The 23,425-nt window shown below is 37.4% G+C and overlaps 1 protein-coding gene and 1 pseudogene across 1 annotated transcript in view; both read left to right on the forward strand.

Annotated features, from left to right (window-relative positions):
• PEX7 (peroxisomal biogenesis factor 7) overlaps window positions 1-23,425 on the forward strand; it is a gene marked incomplete in the record, with an annotated part of 169,739 nt that overhangs the window by 46,358 nt on the left and 99,956 nt on the right. The window contains 1 exon segment of the mRNA XM_014586184.2: window positions 15,742-15,841. Coding sequence (XP_014441670.2) covers window positions 15,742-15,841 — 100 coding nt within the window.
• LOC102478520 (BTB/POZ domain-containing protein 10 pseudogene) overlaps window positions 18,858-23,425 on the forward strand; it is a 7,022-nt pseudogene continuing 2,454 nt past the window's right edge.

A 23,425-nucleotide genomic window follows, 5' to 3' on the forward strand; every position in this document is an offset into this window, starting at 1 on the left:
ACTATGAATTGGCACACTCCCCAGGTATCATACTAGCTGGGACCACAGACTGTGGCCCCAGACTGGTGTCTATAAGTAGTGTAAACTTGACTGAGTTCTTCTGTGGCTCAATTTCCTCATCCGTAAAATGGAGATAAAGTAGTAGTTACCATGTGGGATTGTTGTGATGATTAGATGAGTCAGTATAACAAATGCTGGCACATAGTGTGTGTTATGTAAGTGTTTGCTGCTGTTGTCATTATTATTACTTTTACAGAGATTTTTGCTATAAGGTGGGTGTGCTGTCCAGAGAGACCGAGAGAGAGAGAGAGAGAGAGAAAGCAAGAAATCACCCCCTCTCCCCCCAGGGGAATGGCCATGCTGCAATCCCTTCTCTTGGGATTTTTGGCATGCACACATACGTGCCTGCTGTGAGTTTCAGGCCTCCAGGTCTGGGACTTGAATCTCAGTCAGCCTTGTGGGAGTCCAGCCACATAACCATTACGCCATCACCTTGTCTTGCTATTGTCATTATTGATGCCAGAATGTATGGTAGAGACATCTGTTTGGACTTCAGGCCCATTTCACTTCTAGTCTTCAAAGGTGAAATGATTTTTATTTTATAGCAGCAAAGATAAGTAGCCTCAACCTGGCCTTTTGTTGTCCTCTTTTGCTATCTTTCTTTGGAAGTGGGAGAGAAGCACAGAGTGAGGGTAGAAGGTATCTAGAATCAGTTTTGTTTCTCAACATCCCTTGCTCTTTGAACGTATTTAGGGAAGTTCTGTGGATTAGACATCTATTACACAGGGTGAACATGTATACCCCTGAGTCATTTAGATTTAAAGTGAAAAACTGATTTCTCCTTTTACTAGCTGTTGAATATAGGAAATATGCACAAGCATGGTTTGAGTTCTGAATGCTTATTTTTGGTTTTGAACTAAGTAGATCATTTCATAAACAGTTTGAAATCAGCAAACCAGGTAAGTGTGACAGCCAAACTAAAGTAAAATCAGCTGTCATTACATATATTATATTTTTTAATTAGGAAGAGCAGTGTTTTATCTCTTCTGTATTGCAATAAATATTTTTCAAATGTTGGAGATGTAACTTTCATGAATTGATAAAGGTAAAATGATCAATTTTAGTCTCAAAGTAACATTCTTCAATTTCACAATCCTTCTATAAATTTCTAATCTTTAAAACATTTTAAATCAGTTTTCTTCAGTAATAATAAACCACACTTAAGTTTTTTAGATGCGTACATTTTTCTTGGCAAGAGAAATATGAAATGCATTTTAATTTCATTGTTAGCGAACTGTTCTCATCCACAGTTTGCATCACTCAAGTCTCTCGTTCTGACCAGCTACAATGATGTTTCCAATGCAGCTTCTAAGCTACTTTTCAGTTAAAAATTATACAGCTGTTCTGTGCTTTAAAATTCAGGTATCTTTGTAGAATGTTTGTAGTCTGCCAGCCCCTGGAACTGACAGTTTGTAATATCTTGCTGAGGAAATGATAAATAGGAAGGCTTGGAGAGAAGCAGAAGCACACTGAAGGGGTGTGGGGCAGCCAGTGACATGGTGGTTAAGACTGCTCTACAGTTTGAGTCCCAGACCTGGCAGCTTGAGAAACACAACAGGCATGTGTGCATATGTGCCCCAAATCCTGAGTAGAGCATGAAGAAGGGGCATAGTTGTGGCATAGTTATCCCCTTCCTGGGTGGGGGGTGCTTCTCTGTCTCTCTCCAGAGAGTGCATAAGCCCCATAGCAAAACTTAAAAAATAGTAATAGTAATAATAAAGGCACACTTAAGAGCACCCTAAGCTTTGTCAGTTTTGTTATGTGTAGTGGGAGATTTGTAGTTACAAATACAGATAGAGAGTGATGGCAGACACATTCAGCGGGATAACTATGAATTGGCACACTCCCCAGGTATCATACTAGCTGGGACCACAGACTGTGGCCCCAGACTGGTGTCTATAAGTAGTGTAAACTTGACTGAGTTCTTCTGTGGCTCAATTTCCTCATCCGTAAAATGGAGATAAAGTAGTAGTTACCATGTGGGATTGTTGTGATGATTAGATGAGTCAGTATAACAAATGCTGGCACATAGTGTGTGTTATGTAAGTGTTTGCTGCTGTTGTCATTATTATTACTTTTACAGAGATTTTTGCTATAAGGTGGGTGTGCTGTCCCCAGAGAGACCGAGAGAGAGAGAGAGAGAGAAAGCAAGAAATCACCCCCTCTCCCCCCAGGGGAATGGCCATGCTGCAATCCCTTCTCTTGGGATTTTTGGCATGCACACATACGTGCCTGCTGTGAGTTTCAGGCCTCCAGGTCTGGGACTTGAATCTCAGTCAGCCTTGTGGGAGTCCAGCCACATAACCATTACGCCATCACCTTGTCTTGCTATTGTCATTATTGATGCCAGAATGTATGGTAGAGACATCTGTTTGGACTTCAGGCCCATTTCACTTCTAGTCTTCAAAGGTGAAATGATTTTTATTTTATAGCAGCAAAGATAAGTAGCCTCAACCTGGCCTTTTGTTGTCCTCTTTTGCTATCTTTCTTTGGAAGTGGGAGAGAAGCACAGAGTGAGGGTAGAAGGTATCTAGAATCAGTTTTGTTTCTCAACATCCCTTGCTCTTTGAACGTATTTAGGGAAGTTCTGTGGATTAGACATCTATTACACAGGGTGAACATGTATACCCCTGAGTCATTTAGATTTAAAGTGAAAAACTGATTTCTCCTTTTACTAGCTGTTGAATATAGGAAATGATATCTGCTTTGTGAGATTATTCAGATGATTAAATGAGATAGTGTTTTAAATGCTCCTGTCACATAGTACATGATCAAAAATATGTTTTGTCTTGACTGATATGCACTGTATTTGTGCTGGAAAAAGAAATATTGTACGCTGTAAAGATATACAGTGATTGGAACCAGCAGTTAGCGTAATGGCTATGTTGCTGGACTCCCACGTAGTTGACTGCGGTTCGTGTCCCGGACCTGGTGGCTTAAAACTCACACGGGGCGCATGTGCATGCATGCCCAAGATCCCGAGAGGAGAATGGAGGAGAAGGGATTGTAGTGTGGCCATCTCCCCTGGGGGCTGATTTCTCGCTTTCTGTCTCTCTGTCTCTCTGTGTCTGTCTGGCGAGTGCATGTGCCCTATGGCAAAAACCTCTCCCCCCAAAAAAGATATACAGTGATTAAATGTAAATTAAAAAAAAATTTTTAATTAGGAAAAATCATTGGCAACCAAAAAAAAAAAATAGATGTTTTAAGTAAGAATACTAGTAAACATTAAATATCTCTTATCCAAAGTGCTTGGTACCAGAAGTGTTTGAGATTTTGGAGTTTGGGGATTTGGGAATATTTTCAGGTGTATAATGTGCTATCTTGGAAATGGGACCCAAGTCTAAACACAAAATTCATTTTTGTTTCATAAATACATAGCCTGTAGATTATTTTATACATTATTTTTAATTTTTTTGTGCATGAAACAAAGTTTATGTACATTGAGTTCAAGTGTAGAATTATTTCTTTTTCTTTTTTTTTTTGAGAGGTTTTCTCTATAGGGCGCATGCGCTCTCCAGACAGAGACAGAGAGACAAAAAGCGAGAAATCACCCCCCAGGGTGGATGGTCACGCCGCAATCCCTTCTCCTCCATCCTCCTCTCGGGATCTTGGGCATGCCCGCACACGCGCCTGGCATGAGTTCTAAGCCACCAGGTCCGGGACGCGAACCGCGGTCAACTACGTGCGAGTCCAGTGACATAGCCATTACGCTAACTGCTGGTTCCCCAAGTGTAGAATTCTTCACGTGTGTCATGTTGGTGCTTAATACATTTTGGATTTTGGAGCATTTCTGATTTCCTGATTAGAGATGTTCAACATAGAGAAATAATGTTTTTTTTTTTTAATTTTAAAATTAAGTACCCAAGGGAGAGTTAAGGTAGTAATAGTCATGGTTTACTCAGCATTACATTAAGATGATTATACTCCTTAAAGCCACTGAGGGGCTTTGTGGCAAGTAGGGATCGTCATGAGCTGTGATGGGAATCTTGTGTATATCGTACAGCATGAACCAGGACAATGGTTTCACCACACAGACTGCATGTACTGTGACGTTTGATTCACATCCATCATCAGTTGACCACTTTTACTTCATTTCAGGCTATTTAAATATTTTCTCCTATGGGGGCTGGCAGGTGGCATGGTGGTTAGGGTGCTAAACCCCTACATGGCCAACCATAGTTCCTGGACCTAGTGGCTTGCTTTTTCACTCTCTCTGTCTCTGATCAAATTACGTAACAACAACAAAAATAATACATAAAATCAAATAATTCTTAAAAACACATTTTCTTTTAAATTACTGTATATTATCAACATATTTGTTTAAAAATAATTTCTTTTCTTTTTTTCAGAGGTTTTTGCTATAGGGTGCCAGAAAGAGAGAGAGAGAGACAGAAAGTGAGAAATCGTCCCCCGGGAGATGGCCACGCCACAATGTCTTCTCCTCCATTTCCCTCTCAGGATCTTGGCCACGCACGCACATGTGCCTGGAGTGAGTTTAAGCCACTGGGTCTGGGACTCAAACCACCGTCAACTACATGGGAGTCCAGCGACATAGCTGTTGTGCCAACTGCTGGTCCCTATTTAAAATCCTGGATTTGCCATTTCTAGTTATATTATATATTTAAATATATAAATATATATTTAATTATTTAATATACAATTTAATATATGGTAGTTATATTTAATCTTTTTTTTTTTAGATTTTTGCCATAGGGCATGTACCCTTGCTGGATAGAGACAGAGAGAAGAGACAGTGAGAGGGAAAGTGAGAAATCATCCCCCAGGAAGCTGGCCAAGCTGCAGTCCATTCTCCTCCACTCTCTTCTTGGGACTTTGGGCTCCACATGCACATGCATCCAGTGTGATTTTCAAGCTACCATGTTTGGAACTTGTACCGTGGTTGGTCATGTGGGAGTCCAGTGTCTTAACCATCACACCACCTGCTGCCCCAAGTTATATTAATCTTTTATAAAGTCACTTTCGTGAGCCTTGGTTTCCTCAGTCACAAAATGTATTGCTATGAAATTTAAATATCAATATACGCAAAGTTGTTTGCATAGTGCCTGCCCTATATCCAGCACTAAATATTAATTTTGGTTTCCTTCTCCTTTTCTTTCCCCTACACAGTTTTCAAACTTTGGATATAGTACCATATTGCTATAAATATATGTTCTTATATTTCTGATCAAAATTGCTAAAACCAGCAAAAGCACAAACTCAAGTTATGGTATCTGCAATTTATTTTTAAATGGTTCAGCAAAAACATTATTTTATATGTGTAGAGAGAAAAGGTAAAACAAAAGTGGCAAAATTTTATCAGTTGGTGACTTAGGTGAAGGGTATATGAATTCTCACTATCTTATTTTTTCAGTTTTTCTGCAGATTGATAATTTTCAAGATAAAAACATTTGAGAAAAAGATAAACTTTTCTCATGCAAAATAAGGCACTGTAAATGTGCCTTTTAATAAGTGTGATGATTTAATAATAATTGCTTATTTGTTGAATAAGATAAATAGCTTTCTTATATAGCATAAGTGGGGAAATGACCTTTAATTGGATTGTAGTAAGCTTGGAATCCTAACAGAGCAGCAGATACAGAAATACCTTTTATCTTTGTCACATTTGCTCTCACGGGATTTGCCTTTAGATAGTAAGTGTCTTAACTTTGGTGTGGTTGATGGGCTTTTTGATCCTGATGTTTATTAGCACAGGGATTTCCACAGGCAGATACTTCTCTTTCTTCCCCTTCCCCATAAAAAAGGTCAGCCAAAGTAAACAGATAGTATAGCTGAATATGTACTCTGTCTCACAAACCTTTCATTTCAACTTTACCTAGTAGTCCCCCTTACCCACAAAAAAAGGTCAGTCAGAATAAACAGAGAAGAAACGTGGCTGAGTGGTGTGAGCTCCTGTGCAGCTTCAGATGATCATTTTCCTCATCTTTTAAGATAGCTGTTTTTAATTCCTCTCTATTCATGCGTCCACAGAAAATCATGTGGCTAATGATATGATTCTAATTATTAGCATTGGTGGGAACTGCAGTGGAATTCTTAAAATGATTGAAGATTTGTTTAATGCTCTGTGCCTTTCAGATATCTGAGTTGTAATTGCCTCTGTAATCCTATCATATTTTCTTGCTTTGTGGTAAAGGTTCACCAGACCTCACCACTAACGCTTGGGAAGCATCTCAATGTGTACTTGTCTTTGATTTCCTTTTTAAGAATGGGAATATTTGCATCCCAATATCTGTTTAATTCCTGTAAGAATATTTTAGTACTGAATATACTTCATATGTAGGGTTAATAAAGTACATTGTTTTATTACATGGTAAATCATCTATTTCATTTTTTATCCCTAGTGCTTGGGATATTGATATGCTAAATAAATGTTTACGAATGTAAGTGAATTTAAATTACATGAAAAATTATGATACCCTTTGGTCCCTTTGACCATAAAAAGATAAATCTCTCTGAACTTCAGATACCTATGGGTTAGATATTTGTACATATGAAGCAGTTACTTCCAAATTTGTTGATATATTAAGGTTTTGTTTGTTTTATCTCTGGAAAGTTTTTCCATTTGATGGATTACATTATGTTTATTATTGTCATAGCAGGAAGATCATTCCATGAAGTGCAGTGTAATTTTGTAAGCTAAATGCCAGGTGAAAAATGAAAATCATTTCCTATAAAATGAACAACATACATTAATTAGAAAGAAAGTTGTAAGACTTTTGATTTTAAATAGCATGATTTATAACTGCAAAACATTTTCAGAATTATTTAGTTACTAACATTTTTCTTTAAGATTCAAACCAAATCTGTGTCTAATTCATAACCTAATGCAAGCACATGGATAAATAGATCTAAAAGGAGTGAGGAATGTTAAGCCTTAGCTTAATGCAGTGTAAGTCACTGCTTTGAACTTTGAATTGTGCTGATTAGTTCCAACAGAAAATTTATGGATTTTGTCACTTAATTTGCATTATAATTTTTAAAAATTCTGTTACGCAGTTTCAATGGGGCAGTTGAGTGGATTTTGTTGCATATATTTGTATTTTCTAATGTAGATATTGCTTTGGCTCATTTATCATAGTAGGAAGTCAAAAGACAACATCTGAACATGAAAAAAAAAATCAATGAATTCTGTGAGTTTATTGCTTAGAAATACAGGGTAAAATATCAGAAGATACAAAAGAATTTAGAGTGACTGCCTCTGAGGTGAAGGATTGAGGGGATCAATCAGGAAGTTGCTGATTTATATAAACTTAAAGTTTATGCAGTGAATTGACTCTAGTCTGTGCCATTATAATTTTTTTTTATAAAGAATGATCTAGGGAACCAGCAGTTAGCGTAATGGCTATGTCGCTGGACTCCCACGTAGTCGACCGCGGTTCGCGTCCTGGACCCGGTGGCTTAAAACTCACACTGGGCGCGTGTGCGTGCGTGCCCAAGATCCCAAGAGGAGAATGGAGAAGAAGGGATTGTGGCGTGACCATCCCCCCTGGGGGGTGATTTCTCGCTTTCTGTCTCTCTGTCTCTCTCTGTCTGTCTGGCGAGCGCACGCGCCCTATAGTGAAAAACTCTCCAAAAAAAGAATGATCTATTTTAATTTTATTTATTCATTCATTTATTTTCATTTGACCACAGGGAGACACATAGAGAGGGAAAATGAGAAAGCAAGCCACCAAGGCCAGGATTTGAACTGTGGTCAGCCATGTGGAACTGTCCAGTGCCTCAACCACTATGCCATCTGCTGGCCCCACCATTATAGTTTTTAAAATAAAGATAATCAAGCAGAAAACTCATCTTTCCCTCTCTCAGCTTTTTGCACACATAGTAAGCCTGTTTATTTAGTTCAACTGGGTAGTACCAGTCAACTGATTGTAGTTTATCTCTGTTCCTTAACTCAGGGATAAATAATTTACGCATGAGCTCTGTACGGAAACCCCACTTAGAACGCAAAAATACTAAATATTCTAAAATTGAATTCTTAGAGATTCGACTTAACAAAATGAACCATACAGAGAATAAAAAAACAAAGATTATTTATCTTAAATAAAATTCAACAGAATCTCTTGTCTTTCTTCACTAATCATGTAGGCTGTGGTGGTGGTGGTGTGTGGTGGTGTGTGTATGTGTACTCTCACATATGTGTAAAACAGACCCCATCCTTAGCTAGCTTAAATAGGAAGGGGGAAATGTTTCTCAGGATTTGGGGCCCTCCCTCAGAGCCCCAGGGCAGGAGTACAGCAGGATCTAAGGAAGATACTACAGCTACCTACTTGAGCATTTCTCTTTTTTCATACTAATTTTTTCCTTCTCTCTCTCTCTCTCTCTCTTAAGCTTTCATGTCCAGTTACCACAGTTACAATATTGGTCTGCTCTGTCTGGTTTTTTCTACCTCCATAGTCATCTCCCTCCCCCTCTCATCTGCATCACTGTACCTATTCTCTGCTGTTGAGAGAGTTGTTAAGTGAAGATCACAGTGAGCTGTGCTGTGCAGACTTTCCACATCCTTAAAATGCCAAGTGGGTTTATTCTCAAACGCTTAGCTGCAGGATGAAGGGCTGAAGTGCGTCATGGTGATGGACCTAACAAATGACTGAAGCACCAGGGCAGGCAGCTGCTCCACCTTTAACGATGTATAACATTTAGGTGTGAGGTGCTCATGCAACCTTACCAGATCACGTTATCCATCAGTACTTCTGTAACACGCTTTTTCTCTAGGTATCCACAGTTTGGTGCCAGTTATGGTTCAAATGTATGTGAGCTGTCCCTATCCCTGAGACAAGTCGAGTTTTCCTGACTAGAGTTCTTCCAGTTTTATTTATTTTTCAAATATAGATTTTTAAAGTTAATTCTTTCATGAGACAAAAAGAAAAGCACTCCAGCACAGTCTGTATTCCCTAACCCCGGCTTCCCCAGCAATCCAGGATCATGGGCACATGTGCCTGCATGCACAGGACAGCCAGGGAACTGAATCCATGATCTACCATATGGATTTAGCTTCATTAAGCAGCATCCTTCTGCAGTACCACTGAGGCCCGTAGTCAAATGTTTATTTGAAACTGTATTGTAGAAAATTATTTCATGATCCTTTAATTTGTACTGGTAGGCAATAAATAAACTTCATAGGAGTTTTTGTTTTGTTTTGTTTTCCCTTTGTCTCCTCTTATTGAGATGTGGTCATCTTGCATCCCTGTGGATCATGGCCATAAATACTTTCAGAGCAAGCTTTCCATCAGCCTGATTTTTTTTTTTTAATTTGTCTGAGTACTCTAGGCTTTATGGTATGTGGTGCCTGAGTTTAATGTTTATTGTGATAAAATGAAGTCTGTCCTTCTAAAATACAATATGATTTAAGTTTTAATTGAAATATTATAATTAATTCATTTTGATAGGGAAGCTTAAGTCTAGAATTTTATTTTATATAACCACAAAAGTTTGTAATTATGATGTTGTTTCTGAATGTTTGTTACTGGGTGTTCTAAATGTCATCTTTAAAAATTGTTCAGTAATTTAAAATTAGTCATACAGTCCTCATTTAGCAAACAGGTAATGCTTTTCTGTTTTAAACTTTGTTTTTCAAAGTTCCAAAAACAAAAGAACAAACAACTCTCCAGTTGTGTAAAAAAAATAAACAGTACTCAATAAATATTTGTGAGTAAATGAGTGATTGAAAACTGTTTACCAAATCATTTTGCTAGCCAATAATTTCATTTTAGTCCCCTTCTAAAGGAGACTGAATGGTTAGTATTAGGCTCATGGTTTCATGTATTCTACTTAGGGAGGTTTTAAAGCAAAAGAATGGGAATCTGTGTGATTAAGAAAACGTTGATTGGGCTGGCCCCATGGCCTACTACTTAACTGAGTTGGATCCTATGTGGTGGGCTATGGTTTGAATCCTAGCCCAGAGCAGCTTGAAAAATCACACCAGGCTTGTGTATGTGTATGCCCAAATCTCAAAGGGAGGAAAAAGGATTAGCATGACCATGCTACATTAGGGGGTGTTTTTTCCTTCTCATGAGCTATTAAAGGGCTGAAGCCATGTCTCTTTTACTTATGGTGCTTATTAGCACAGAACCTGCTACATAGTAATGCTCATAAATTGTTGAATGAATAATTAAATGAAGAGAAAATAAATTTTGAGACCTTTTCTACTCATTGCTCTAGAGATTGCTAGATCCAAGAAATACAAATAGAGGGAATTATAACAATGCAATTTACTTAAAATTTAAAAAACTCTGGGGTCAGTAGGTGGCATGGTGGTTGAGGCACTGGACTCCCACATGGCTGACTACAGTTCGAATCCCAGACCTGGTGGCTTGCTTTCTTTCTCTCTTGTGAGCACACATGCTGCATAGCAAAATTTAAAATAATTATTATAAATAATAAATACAATTAAATAATTCTTTAAAAATATAAAACTCAAATTAATGTACAGGAAAGGTACTGAAAAATAGACAAGCTATTTTCCCCTTGTAGTTAGGAAAGTTCATTGACAAAGAATTAATTAATGACTAACTAATAGTTGAAAGGAACAGGAAAGAAAAAGGAAAACCATTTTAAAGTATCTTAAAATTATTGTTGAATTAATCTGTTGGCTGAATGTTAAAAGTATTAGTATAGATGTATCATATTATATTTTAGTAAAGTAGAAAGTAATTTCAGCATAATTTTTGAAATCTGTTTGATGTTTTATTTAATATAGTGCTGTATATTTGCTTTGTTAAAGAATTATGGAGTGGGCCAACAGGTGGCATGGAGGTTAAGGCCATGTCCTTAACCACATGGCTAACTGTGGTTAAAGTCCCAGACCCAGAGGCTTGAAAATCATGACAGGGTTGTCTGCATGTGTGCCCCAAATCTTAAGAGGAGACTGGAGAAGAAAAGATTGCGGTGTAGCCATCCTCCCTGGGGGATTATTTCTCTCTCACTTTCCCTCTCTGTCTCTTTCAGACAAGAGCACGCACCCTTTGGCAAAAACTGAAAAAAGAAAAAAAAAAAAAAAGAATGGGGAGTCAGAAGGCAAAAAGTAACTCAACCATGGCATTACATTATGATCTCCAATTTAAATGAATAATGTCCGTGCTGTAATATTTCTAATCATTGGAGGCCTGTCCAGTATATTTACTTCCTATGAGGAAACTTAGTCAGTGATTTCATCAACAAAGAGACAAAAAGGCACCAAGTATTATATATGCTGGACCAAAACAAAATATTTCACTTAAAAATGATGAGCTCTATTTGACCACATAAATGATATATTATAGCCTGATGTCTCCCAAGAAAAAGGAGCTCATATTACTTGTGTAATAGGTTCAGATACGTAGCACTTATGGGGACTCTGGAGTCCAATAGGAGACCTGCACACTTCCTTAATTGTAAATGTGAGAAAACCTGGGCAAACACCCACTATCCTCCTGTCAGCTCTTCTTTACAATTTACTTCTTCCTGGAAATTGAATCGAGATATATAGAAAAACTCTGGAAGTGCACCTATCAAACTGTTAACAATGCTTGCTGTTAAGAGAGTGAGAAGAAGAAAAGAAATACATGTATTTCTTTTGTCATTAAAAAGCTATTAGTGAGGGCCGCAGGTGGCATGGTGATTATGGTGCTGGACTCTCACATGGCTGACTGCGGTTTGAGTCCCGGAACTGGCGGCTTGCTTTCTCACTTTCCCTCTGTCTCTCTCTTTTTCTCTCTGGTCAAATTAAAAAATAATAACAACAAAAATTAAATAGGTAATTATTTTAAGAAATTCAAGAAATTAAAAAAAAAGCTATTGGCAGGGGCCAGCAGGTAGTATGGTGGTTAAAGTACTGGGCTCCCACATGGCTGACTGTACTTTGAGTCCCACAGCTAGCAGTTAGTTTTCTCACTTTCTCTCTCTCTTTCTGGTCAAAATAAAAAAAAATGATGAATAAAAAAACTAAAATAATTATTTTTAAAAAGCCATTAGCAATTAATGATTAAATGACTATTTATCAATATATGACTTAGTTTTTGATTTTCTCAACTTATTTAGCTTGCATAATTTATTCTATTTAGCAGTATTTTTATGAGATATTTTAGCATATTGAAAATTATTTTAAGATTATGTATATTAACTCTGATTTTTCCTGGCTCCTGATCCCTTGACTCAGATTAAGAAATTTGAAACTTGGGGACCAGCAGTTAGTGTAATGGCTGTGTCGCTGGACTCCCACGTAGTCGACCGCGGTTCGTGTCCCAGACCCAGTGACTTAAAACTCATGCTGAGCGCGTGTGCGTGCATGCACAAGATCTCAAGAGGAGAATGGATTGCGGCATGGCCATCCCCCCTGGGGAGTGATTTCTCGCTTTCTGTCTCTCTGTCTCTCTCTGTCTGTCTGGTGAGCACACGCGCCCTATAGCGAAAAACATCTCAAAAAAAACCCCCCCAAAAACAAAAACAAACAAACAAACAAACAAAACAACAAAAAAAAGAAATTTGAAACTTGGATTCTCCCTGTGAAGCAAGTCCTGTCAAGGCAAAAGTTGGCTTTCATTATTGCTCTTGTTCCAAGATTCACTTAGTTTTTGTTTGTTTGCTATAGGGCATGTGTGCTTGCCAGAAAGAGAGAGACAGAAGGTGATAAATCACCCCCCAGGGGGGATGGCCACGCTGCAATCCCTTCTCCTCCATTCTCCTGTCAGGATCTTGGGCACGCACACACACACACACACCCAGCGTGAGTTTAAGCCACTGGGTCCGAGACTTGAACCGTGGTCGACTACATGGGAGTCCAGTGACATAGCCATTACGCTAACTGCTGGTCCTGGATTCACTTAGTTTTTACCTGAGTGTTCCTCATTAATGCTTTTATGAAGTTTTTGTGGTTGTTGATATTTGTTTTTATGTCTTATCTAAGTTTTTAGTTGTTTTAAAAATGTTGGTCCTAGGTACCTAGCTAGTCAACCATTCTGTAGGAAATGAACATCTCATAATTTTTGTACCATAACATACACTTTGTGAATTATATATTTCTGTCAGAGCTACAAAATGGTGTAATAGCTAGTAGTGCTATAGCTAGTAGTGCTTTTTTTTTTTTTTTTTTTAAGAGGTTTTTGCTATAGAGCGCATGTGCTCGCCATAAAGACAGAGACAGAAAGTGAGAAATCACCCCCCGGGGGCGGGGGGAGGTGGCCACACCTCAATCCCTTCTCCTCCATTCTCCTCTTGGGATCTTGGGCACGCATGCACACGTGCTTGGTGTAAGTTTAAGCCACCGGGTCTGGGACTTGAACTGTGGTCAACTATGTGGAAGTCCAGCAACATAGCCATTACACCAACTGCTGGTCCTGCTAGTAGTGCTTTTATGCTATTCACTAGACTAAACCTCATTCTACCAATGAGTTTTAGCATGTATTTTGTTTGATGAGTTGTTTACAAAATACTTTTTTTTTTCTAAGTTAAAACTATTACTGCTGTGACTCTGGTGGTACGGAACTCTCTGAGACCTTAACTGCCTGCGTAGCTGTATATCAGAGCAAATTCAAGTGGCTCTCAGTAGAATCTCAGCCCTTCTCGCATGCTTTCAGGCTGACATTGGGTGGGTTCACACGTGTCCTTGTTGGTCATCTTACTTTTCATCAGGCTGGACTGCTATGTCCTCGGTGCACCTCAGACAACAATAACTGACTCAAAACAACAGTCACAGAAACTGCATTTCAGGAACTTATCAGAAGGGTATAAATGAGTCATCGTTACTTTTAATTATCCTTAAAAAGTTCTACTGAAAAGAAACCAATTGTTACAGTTAACATAAGGAATACTTACTTTGCCTATCCATTCTACTGAAATAAAGTCTAAATCCCAAATGAAGTTAGACAGCTAAATACCTGGATTGTATCCCATTGGCTCTCCCAGAGAACAGTTCTGCTAAGCTGCCTTTTGAGGTAGAACCACAGACTCAGAAGTAGCAGCCAGTGAAATATCTCTGAGAGGTGTTAAGGATGGTCTTCATTGTGTAAGCATGAGATTTCCTGCTATGGATTCCCAAGGGAGAATTGCCTTCTGAGCTCTCCTGGGGACATTTAGCTGTAGACATCCTGAGTTCAGAGCCTGATTGTTGCTGCTGGGAAGCATGACTTTCTCGAAGACCTCCCTGTCGAATGCAGGCAACTTCATGGGGTGTATTTTTGTTTACCTGTCTCATTGCGGATTCCAACTTACTTTCCTACCCTTAATTTTAACTCATGGGTTTTTTTTTTTTTTTTCCCATATTCAGTGCATATTTTTAAAACCATTTTGAATATTTTTTGGAATGTAGCAGGTACATGCTAAATCATTTGATTATTGTTTCAAATCATGCAAATCAGTGAATAACCATGTTTTAGAAATGAAATTACACAATCAAATGTTTTCTTCTGCTTATATAAACATTATCAAGATCCAGAAAATTAGATTTCAGCACAATGTCTCTAGACCCAAAGGAACAAATATGCAAAGACAGTAGAGACTGCAATTAGGATTTCTGAGAAGGCCTAAAATTTGGGCCCTCATTTGTTTGAACAGGCAAATTTTCAAAAGTAAAACCACTGTCCTTAAATATTCTATAGATTTTAGTAATCTGATAAGTAAGCTATTTATTTACTATCTCTCTGGTACCCACACAGTGGATTATCCATAGCAACAATCCTTTTCAAAACTTAATAGGGCCAACTCTGTATTTATTAGAGAAATAATAGCACCAGGTTAAACAAACTGACTGTAGATTCTGTGTATTTACTCTCTTTCAAAGGGATCTGCTAAGGCTTCATTCAGTGTTCTATGTTGTAGATCATTAGGAAAGCTGAATTAGGGTATGGCTCTGATTCTAAATGTGCCATTTTTGCGGTATGTTTAGAATTAAATAAAAAAAGTTATGAGAAAATAAGGCTTTAGAAATAAAGTGCTATTTTGTGTATTGAAAATAGAACCAAATTCTGCTCTGCACAGTAGAAATCAGAGCTCTATTATGGTAAATATTATCCTTCCCAGTCTATAGAGATTAAGTAGAATACATAATATTGGCCCGGGAAAACACATTTATGTTCCTCTTGACTCTAGAAATTACACTGATGTGGAATTTATGAGAAAGACTGTCTCAGAAAAAGAGAGAGTTTCAGAATTGCAGAGATTTTCATAAGAGAACAGATTGTTTTCAAAGAATTTGAATTGCTGTTGAAATGTAAATTAAACCTAAAATCTTTTCATGTCAGTTGTTCAGTAATGAAGTAATATTTAAAAATCACAAAATGTTGGAGTTCATCTAATTCCACGTTTTTTATTTTAGAGCCATAAACCCTTTCAGAAATTGCTACAAAAGCATACATAATTTCTTGCATTTCATATGTCCTTGTGCACTATAAATTTTTTTAAAATTGAAGCTTGTTAAGCTTCCATCTACGAAATATACTAATGAGAATACAATAATCTTTTACAAGGCTAGATTGATGAATAATTCTGTTTTGCTTTTGATATAATAGGATGGAGTACATATTTCCTTAGACTTTTTATAAAGATCAGTAGTGGGGCTCTGTATTCAAGAATTGGTTGAGCTTGTTTTGGTAAAATCTTTACTATGTCAAATACCTGTTTTTTTTTTCTAATTATAAGGGTTTTTTTTGTAGTTTTAGCACCTAAATTACTTTCTTTTGTTTATCTTCACAGATTCTGGAACTTTTCAAAGCCTGACCCTCTTCTTGAAACAGTGGAACATCATACAGAGTTTACTTGTGGGCTAGATTTAAGTCTTCAGAGTCCAACTCAGGTAATGGGTGTGACCTCATGGTGGTTTCTTCTACTCATATAGTTTATAGCTAAGTCTGTGTTAGTTTTTATGGCCTGTGTTGTTTTTAATGAATGAATTGTTGCCTTTAGGCAGAACTAAATACATATACTTAATTAACTTGCTGTCTTTTGCTATATAGATTTGAGCATTTCAGTACTAGGGAGTTAGGTTTCTAGAAGTTTGGCGTACTCCTCTCTTCTTTTAAGAAAAAGATTGACTTCACTGAGAGGACAAGGGAACCTTCCTGAAAGATATTGTGCCTAGCATGCAGAAGCCTTCAAGTGACTTCTCCCAGTAGAAAGAGTGACAAGGGAAAATAGAGCAGGGAAGAATTGTCCCCAGACGTTGGTGGGAGTCAGGAACATGTGCTCCTAGACTTAGCTGTCATGCTGAGCAGGTGAGATCATGAACGGGTCATTTCCTTCTGAGAATCATGGCCTTTGTCCCCTCACTCTGTGTGGAGAGGAGGCTTCAGATGTAGAACAAAGTCAAGGAGAATGTCTACTGTTTTCATTAATATATCTTATGCTTTTCCTTTTTTGTTTTCTTGAGTACTTTATTTCTTGAGTATTTTGACTTTAAATATTTAGTTTTTTTAAAAAATGTTTCAGTTTCAGAAATTATAAAATCAGATCAGAAACACTACAGTATGTTGCATGATAAGGCACTTTATAATACACTGTGAAAAAAACTAACATGTCACTGAAACACAAAATAATAGGTGGAAATTCTAGCATATGACTAAGGAGTTATGTTTTTATGATAAAATTTAAAAGTTAAGCAAAAAGAAAACCCCATTTCACTTTACTGTTCTTAAATTTAAATAAATGCACTGATTTCTTTTCATTTTAAGAATGTAAGATGTAATTCTGAGTCTCAAATATTCTCATTAAGCATTAGAATATTCTAATTAACATTAGAAAAATTGTTTAAAAATAATAGCAAATAAGAGGAGAAGTAACTGAAATAGCAATGAATGAAATGGCATTATCTTTAAGTATAAAGTGCTTTAAAAGAACTAGTTCCTTTTCTAAGAAATACATTGTCATACATGATTTTTTTTCAGGTATTTTTTGCCATAGGGTATATGTGCTCACCATAAGGAGACAGAGAGAGGGAAAGTGAGAAATCATTCCCTAGGAGGATGGCCACACCATAATCCTTTCTGTATTCTCTTGGGATCTTGGGTATGAATGCATGCTTACATGCCTGGCATGATTTTTCAAGCCACCAGGTCCAGGGCTTAAACCAGTTGGCCAAGTGGGAGCCTAACATCTTAACTGCCATATCACCTGCTGGCCGCCTCATAGATCATCCTTAATCAAATAATTATACCTGTTTTCTATCTTAGTTAAAAGTAAAAGTTGTAATGTATTCATTGAAACATGGCAATAACAACAAAGAATCTTAAGTAAATCTTCATTAAATATTTATTGTTATATGTATATTTTTTATTTTGCCAGAAGTCTTGTGCACCCATGAGAGAAAGAGACCGTTTCCCATCAAAATGGGACATGGTCACACTGCAATCCCTTCTTTATACACCAGCAGGTTTTTTAAGCCACTGGTCCAAGACTGGAACCACATGGTTGACGATGTGTGATCCAGTTCCCTTAACTCCCAGGTTATGGGCTAGCCCCATATTTCTATTAACTGTGTTCTGGAAGGGAGTATGGCTAAGATTTGAGAATGAAAGAATTTATTCCTTCCTTATTTGTGGCAAACTGTTCAACAGTAGAATTTTTAAAATATTTATTTACTTGTCATATTTTTAAAAATTAAGTATTGAGAGGATTAGGTAAGTTTTATATTCTTCACTGTATTTTATGCTCAGGCTGCCATTATGAAATAACTACACATTGTATGGTTTCAACAGAAATGGGAGCCAGCAGGCGGCATGGTGGTTAAGGTGCTAAATAACCACATAACCAACTGTGGGAGTCTCAGACCCAGTGGCTTGAAAATCACAACAGGATGGGCCCAGTAGCTGGTGTAATGGTTATGCTGCTGGACTCCCATCCAGTCAACTGTGGTTCATGTCTCGGTCTCAGTAGCTTAAAATCCACACTAGGCTCATATGTGTGTGTGCAAGCCCACAATCCCAAGAGGAGAATGGAAGAGAGGGATTGTGGCTTGGCCATCCCCCTAGGGGATATCTTCTCGGTTTCTGTCTCTCTAGAAAGCCCATGCGCCCTCTAACAATAATCTCTTTAAACAAACAAACAAACAGAAACCTACATCAAGAGTGTGGGCACATGCCCAGAATCCCAAGAGGATAACAATTAGGTGTCATTGCCATCCTCGTGGGATGGGGGAGGGGGCAGGTGGTGATTTCTCAATTCCCTCTTGCTATCTGTCTCTGGCAAGTGCATGTGCCCTATGGCAAAAGCTTTAAAAAAAGAGAAAGAGAGAAAGAAATGAATTTTCTCACAGTTGTTGGGGCTAAAAGTCCTAGATCAAGGTCCTTGACATAGTCACTCTCTGGTGATGGCTCCCTTCCTGACTTACAGGTTGCCGCCGTTTTTTTTTTTTTTTTAAGAATTATTATTTTATTTATTTTTAATTTGACAGAGAGAGACACACAGAGAGAAAGAGGGAGGGGGAAGTGAGAAAGCAAGCCACCAGGTCCAGGACTCGAACTGTGGTCTGCCATGTGGGAGTTACCAGCACCTTAACCACCATGCCACCTGTTGGTCCCAGATGGCTGCCTTCTTATGTCTTCACATGACAGAGAAAGAGACTTATTGGTGTCTCTTAGAATAGCACTAATCCCGTTGGCTCTGGGCCCACTTCTTAGATCTCATTTAACCTTAACTACCTCCCTGCGGGCCCTGTCTCCATATACAATCACTCTTGTGGATAGGGCTTGAACATACCATTTTGGTAGCTGTGGGAGAATAAACTCTAGGTGAAAGTAGACACTGAGAGGCCAGTTTGAAGTCTCTTGAAGTAATTGAAGCAAAGAGTGATGACAATTTAAACAAGAATCATCAAGATGGAGAGCTGTAACGATTCAGAATATATTAGGTTGAAGCATGTGAAATTACTAGAATATTTATATGATTCAACTTAACATTTTAAAGTTCCTAACAATAGAATTTACTGATGGGTTGGAAATGGGCTAGGAAAGAAACAGAAGAATCAAATTTTTTTCTAGGATTTGGTCATGAGTAACAGTTTGAACAGTGGCTTAATTTACTGAGATAGTTTGAAAAAAGGAGGAGATTTAAGACAGAATAATCAAGAGTTGTATTTGAGAGATTGCCTGTAAAAACATACAAATAGAGATGTCTGATAGGCAGTTAGACGTAGATACGTCCACTCCACTCCAGGGGACAGTTTATGTTCAAATGTCAAATGTGTAACTGCAGTAGAACAAGGGAAGTGAAGGAGGAATTGGAATATACTGTTGTAAAGTTCTTAATATGACATGCAAAGTTGATGTAACATTATTTAAGGGTAGATTGTGGTAAATTAAATGTTTATAATGTTACCCTTTGGTAGCCATTAAGAAGTTTTAGAAAAAGAGGTATAATTAATAAGCTTGTAGTGGAGAGAAAATAGAATTATAAAAAATAGTTGATTTCCTCAAAATAATAAAGCCCCTAAATAAAAAATAGTCTGCCAGTATCACACTGAATGGTAAAAGACTGAAATCTTTTTGTCTAAGGTCAGGAATAAGACAAAGATGCCTTCTTTCATGATTCTATTCAACATAGTATTGGAAGTCTTACCCAGAACAACTAGGCAGGAAAAAGAAATAGAACTCATCTAAATTGGAAGGCAAGAAGGAAACTTATCTCTCTTTATGGATGACATGATCTTATAGGTAGAAAACCTTTATATCCAACTATATCAACAGTTATATTAAATGTAATTAGTAAAATGTTAAGACTGACCTGTGTAGAAGGTCTCGAGTTTGCACCCAGAGATCTCCCTGAGTAGACCAGGTGCATGTGTAGCCATGATTCGTGGCTGGCTAGGGCTGGGGGTGGATTGTGGTGTCAAGAACTCTTTTGGGAATACTGTGTCTCTCTCACTCGGGAAATAAATAAGTAAACTTAAAACAACAACAACAACAAAGTGAAGACTTTGACATTTATTTAGATTTGAAGAGGTCTTCTAACACATCCTAGGATCCAGTTACTTTTTGTATGTAATATTTTTAGTGATGTGCTTTTGTAGTACTCTCCCTGTAAATTTACCTTCGTTTATCTTGTTTATTTTTAGTTTATTTATGTTGTGTTTTAGATTTTAAACTTTCTTTCCTTTCAAATTAAAATGATTGAATTCAACCAATATTTTTTGGTTTTACTTTACCTAACAACAATATGATTTTAATAAAAGCATGTGAATTGTCTGTGTAATTAATGTATGCTTTTACCAGGTGACATTGAGCTTTTTTTTTTCCTAGGGAAATAAGAATCAAATCCTTGGTTTATTTCTATATTTTCCTCTCACTTATTTTACCAGTTAGCTATTACTATATAAACCCACAACTTAGTGCCTTAAACCAGCAGCAGTTTTATTTGCTCACAGTTCTGAGTCAGTAATTTGGGCTGGGCTCTGCCTGGCAGTTCTTCTGTTGGCCTTACCTGAGGTCAGTCATTTGGTGGCTTAAGTAGGGCTGGTGATCTTTGACCACCACATTCACATGTCTAATGGGAAGTGCTGGTTATCTTCTGAGCCTCTTGGCTCCAAGTGAGCTCAGGCTTCTTCACTTAGTGTTGAATACTTCTAGGAGAATGAGAGCAAAAGCTGCAAGGCCATCTGGAGACTAGACTTAGAAGTCACATCGTATTTGTTTTGTTGCTAGATAAGGCCAGCTTATGTTTAAGGGGTGAGAAAAGGCTCCACCTCTCGATGGGAAGAGCTGCAAAGAATTTGTAGTCATTTAAAAGTCGACCACAATAACCTTTGTCGATACAGCTAGTGGTTTAAGTTATTTTTGATGTAATTGTATTTTTTCTTTACTCTCATATTAGGTGATCAGGAAGGTCATGATGAATTTTTCTATGCACAAATGTGTCATGACTTTCCCGGCGACCCAATACATGGTCAAGTTTGCCAGTTGCAAGTGAATTTCACTCTTTTTCATATTTTATTCTCTTAGTACATTTCTCTTACCTCTCAGTATCTTTCCATCTGCTTTTAAAAACCTGTTGTCCCCTTATGATCTTAGCAAGTGTAGAACCTTGCTGACGTTACTCTAAGGCTCTGTGTCTTAATATATTCGCTCTTAAAAGAGATTTATCTGAGTTATTGTATTTATTGTTCTTTTTCTTTTTAGCTTCTCCCTTCTTAGAGATCTGAAAAATGAGGTCCAAAGGCATTGTATTATACCTAACCTTTCTTCTTGACAGAATGTCAGATCTTGTCTGTAAAGGCTTAAACTTGACAAATAATTGTCTGGGGTCACATTTTAAGGATAATTGCTGAGAAAAACTCCACGCCTTCTCTTGTTAACCAGGCTGAAGTTACCTTTCATTTGAGAAAATTTTTCTTTGGTTTTTCTTTTTTCTCTCAGATCATGAGTTGTACAGTCTTAGTATTTTCTCTTTTCTCTGATTCTTGTTATTTCTAAATTGGATACCCTTTTTTATTTTAAGTTTATAATTTTAGATTTGTAATATAACAATTTGTGTCATTGGAATTTCTGCATTAGTTGATCTTTAAAATAACTGTGTTCTGCAGTATCAATTTTGCTCTTTTGAAAACTCATTGATGTTTAGTTTAATATTTATAGATTGGGTGTATGTTTATATATCCTTATATATCCTTTTGGAACATAGTTATTTTTCTCACTAATTTCCTTTAAAGCAGACATTGTTAGTTCATTCTAAGATATCACTTCTATATGTTTAGTGAAGTTTGATTTTTTTTTTTTTTTGGAGGGGTTTTCGCTATAGGGCGTGTGTACTCACCAGAAAGACAGAGAGAGATAGAGAGACAGAAAGCAAGAAATCATCCCCCAGGGAGGATGGCCACGCCTCAGTCACTTCTCCTCCATTCTCTTCTCAGGATCTTGGGCATGCATGCTTACGCACCCTGAGTGAGTTTAAGCCTCCAGGTCCAGGACTAGAACCGCAGTTGACTACATGGGAGTCCAGTGACAGCCATTATGCCAACTGCTGATTCCAAGTTTGATCTTTTTCTTATTAAAAAAAATTAGGGAAATTACATTTAGAAGAAAGAAAAGAGATGTCCTATTGTCACCACTCCAGAAAGAACCTGTTATACCACATTAATGTTTCTCTTCAGTCCTTTTAGAAAATTTAAAATTTTCTTTAAAGTTTATATATTTTTTTTCTTTCATGAGAGAGACAGAAAGAAAAAAGAGGGCCTCAACAGCATCTCATGCCACGATTCTCTCCCCAGCCAGGATCAAGGGCATGCACATGTGTGCACAGTGTGTACAAATTGACCCAGGAATCAAACCCCTATCTTCTACATGGCCTTCAGCATTACACAGCAGTGTGCCACAGCTGTGCCACAGTGGCTGGGATAGTCCTTTAAAAACAAACAAAACCAAATATCTTTTCAACTGAGGTGTAATATCCATATTGAAAATATATGTATTTTATGTGGACAGCTCAGTAATCATAAAGTGACCATTTAGTCCAGGTTATGATAAGAACATTGAACACTGGAATCCAGAAGCTTCCTCCCAAATCATATCCTTTCTCTCCTTTTCAACAGTAACTACTCTTTCAATCTTTTTCTTTACATATGCATATATATGAAAGTTATGGTTACATACATATATGAACTTACCTTCTGAGACTTCCAAAATGCTTGATAAACATAATCATTAATAAGTGAATGTCCTAGCTTATCTGTGCTAGGAAATGTATGTACCTACTGTAAAGACCTTTCCTTAAAATAGGATACATGAAGGAAGAAGATTCCTCATGGCTCCTGTGAACTAGGTATTTCAGGACACCAGAGAAATGAAGATTTTCTACTGATAATTCAGCCTCCAGCAAACAAGCTAGTGTGGCAGGAGCAGCGAGGCCTTCAGAAGAAGATCCCTCATGGCTCCTGCGAACTAGGTATTTCAGGACACCAGAGAAATGAAGATTTTCTACTGATAATTCAGCCTCCAGCAAACAAGCTAGCGTGATTGAACTTCAAGAATTAGAAAGAAACATACCATCCATCAGATGACAAGAAATCACTGCAGGACCACAAGAAATATGGGAAAGCAAGAAAATACCTCTCCTCCAAGGGAAAAGAATAACTCTTCTTCATCCACAAGCAGTTCAATGAAAATCATGGAAATGTCAGATAAAAAATTGAGAGCATTCATAATGGCGAAGCTAACAGAGATGGAAGGGAAGAGAGACAATGAACTGCTAGAGAGAAAGGAGGAAGAAGTTGATGAGTTACAAGAGGTGAGGAAATTCTTGCAAGATCTAAAAGAGGAATTACACACTTTACAAAAGAATCAAACGAAACTGTTAGAAATGAAGTCTATAATAAAGGAAGTCAAAATCTCCTTTGAAAGTATTAAAAGCAAACTCAATCATACAGAAAATAGAATCTCAGATGTAGAAGAGAAAA

The sequence above is a fragment of the Tupaia chinensis genome, unplaced genomic scaffold, assembly GCF_000334495.1.
Source record: "Tupaia chinensis unplaced genomic scaffold, TupChi_1.0 Scaffold000117_2, whole genome shotgun sequence".
In the NCBI taxonomy this organism is placed as follows: Eukaryota; Metazoa; Chordata; class Mammalia; order Scandentia; family Tupaiidae; genus Tupaia; species Tupaia belangeri.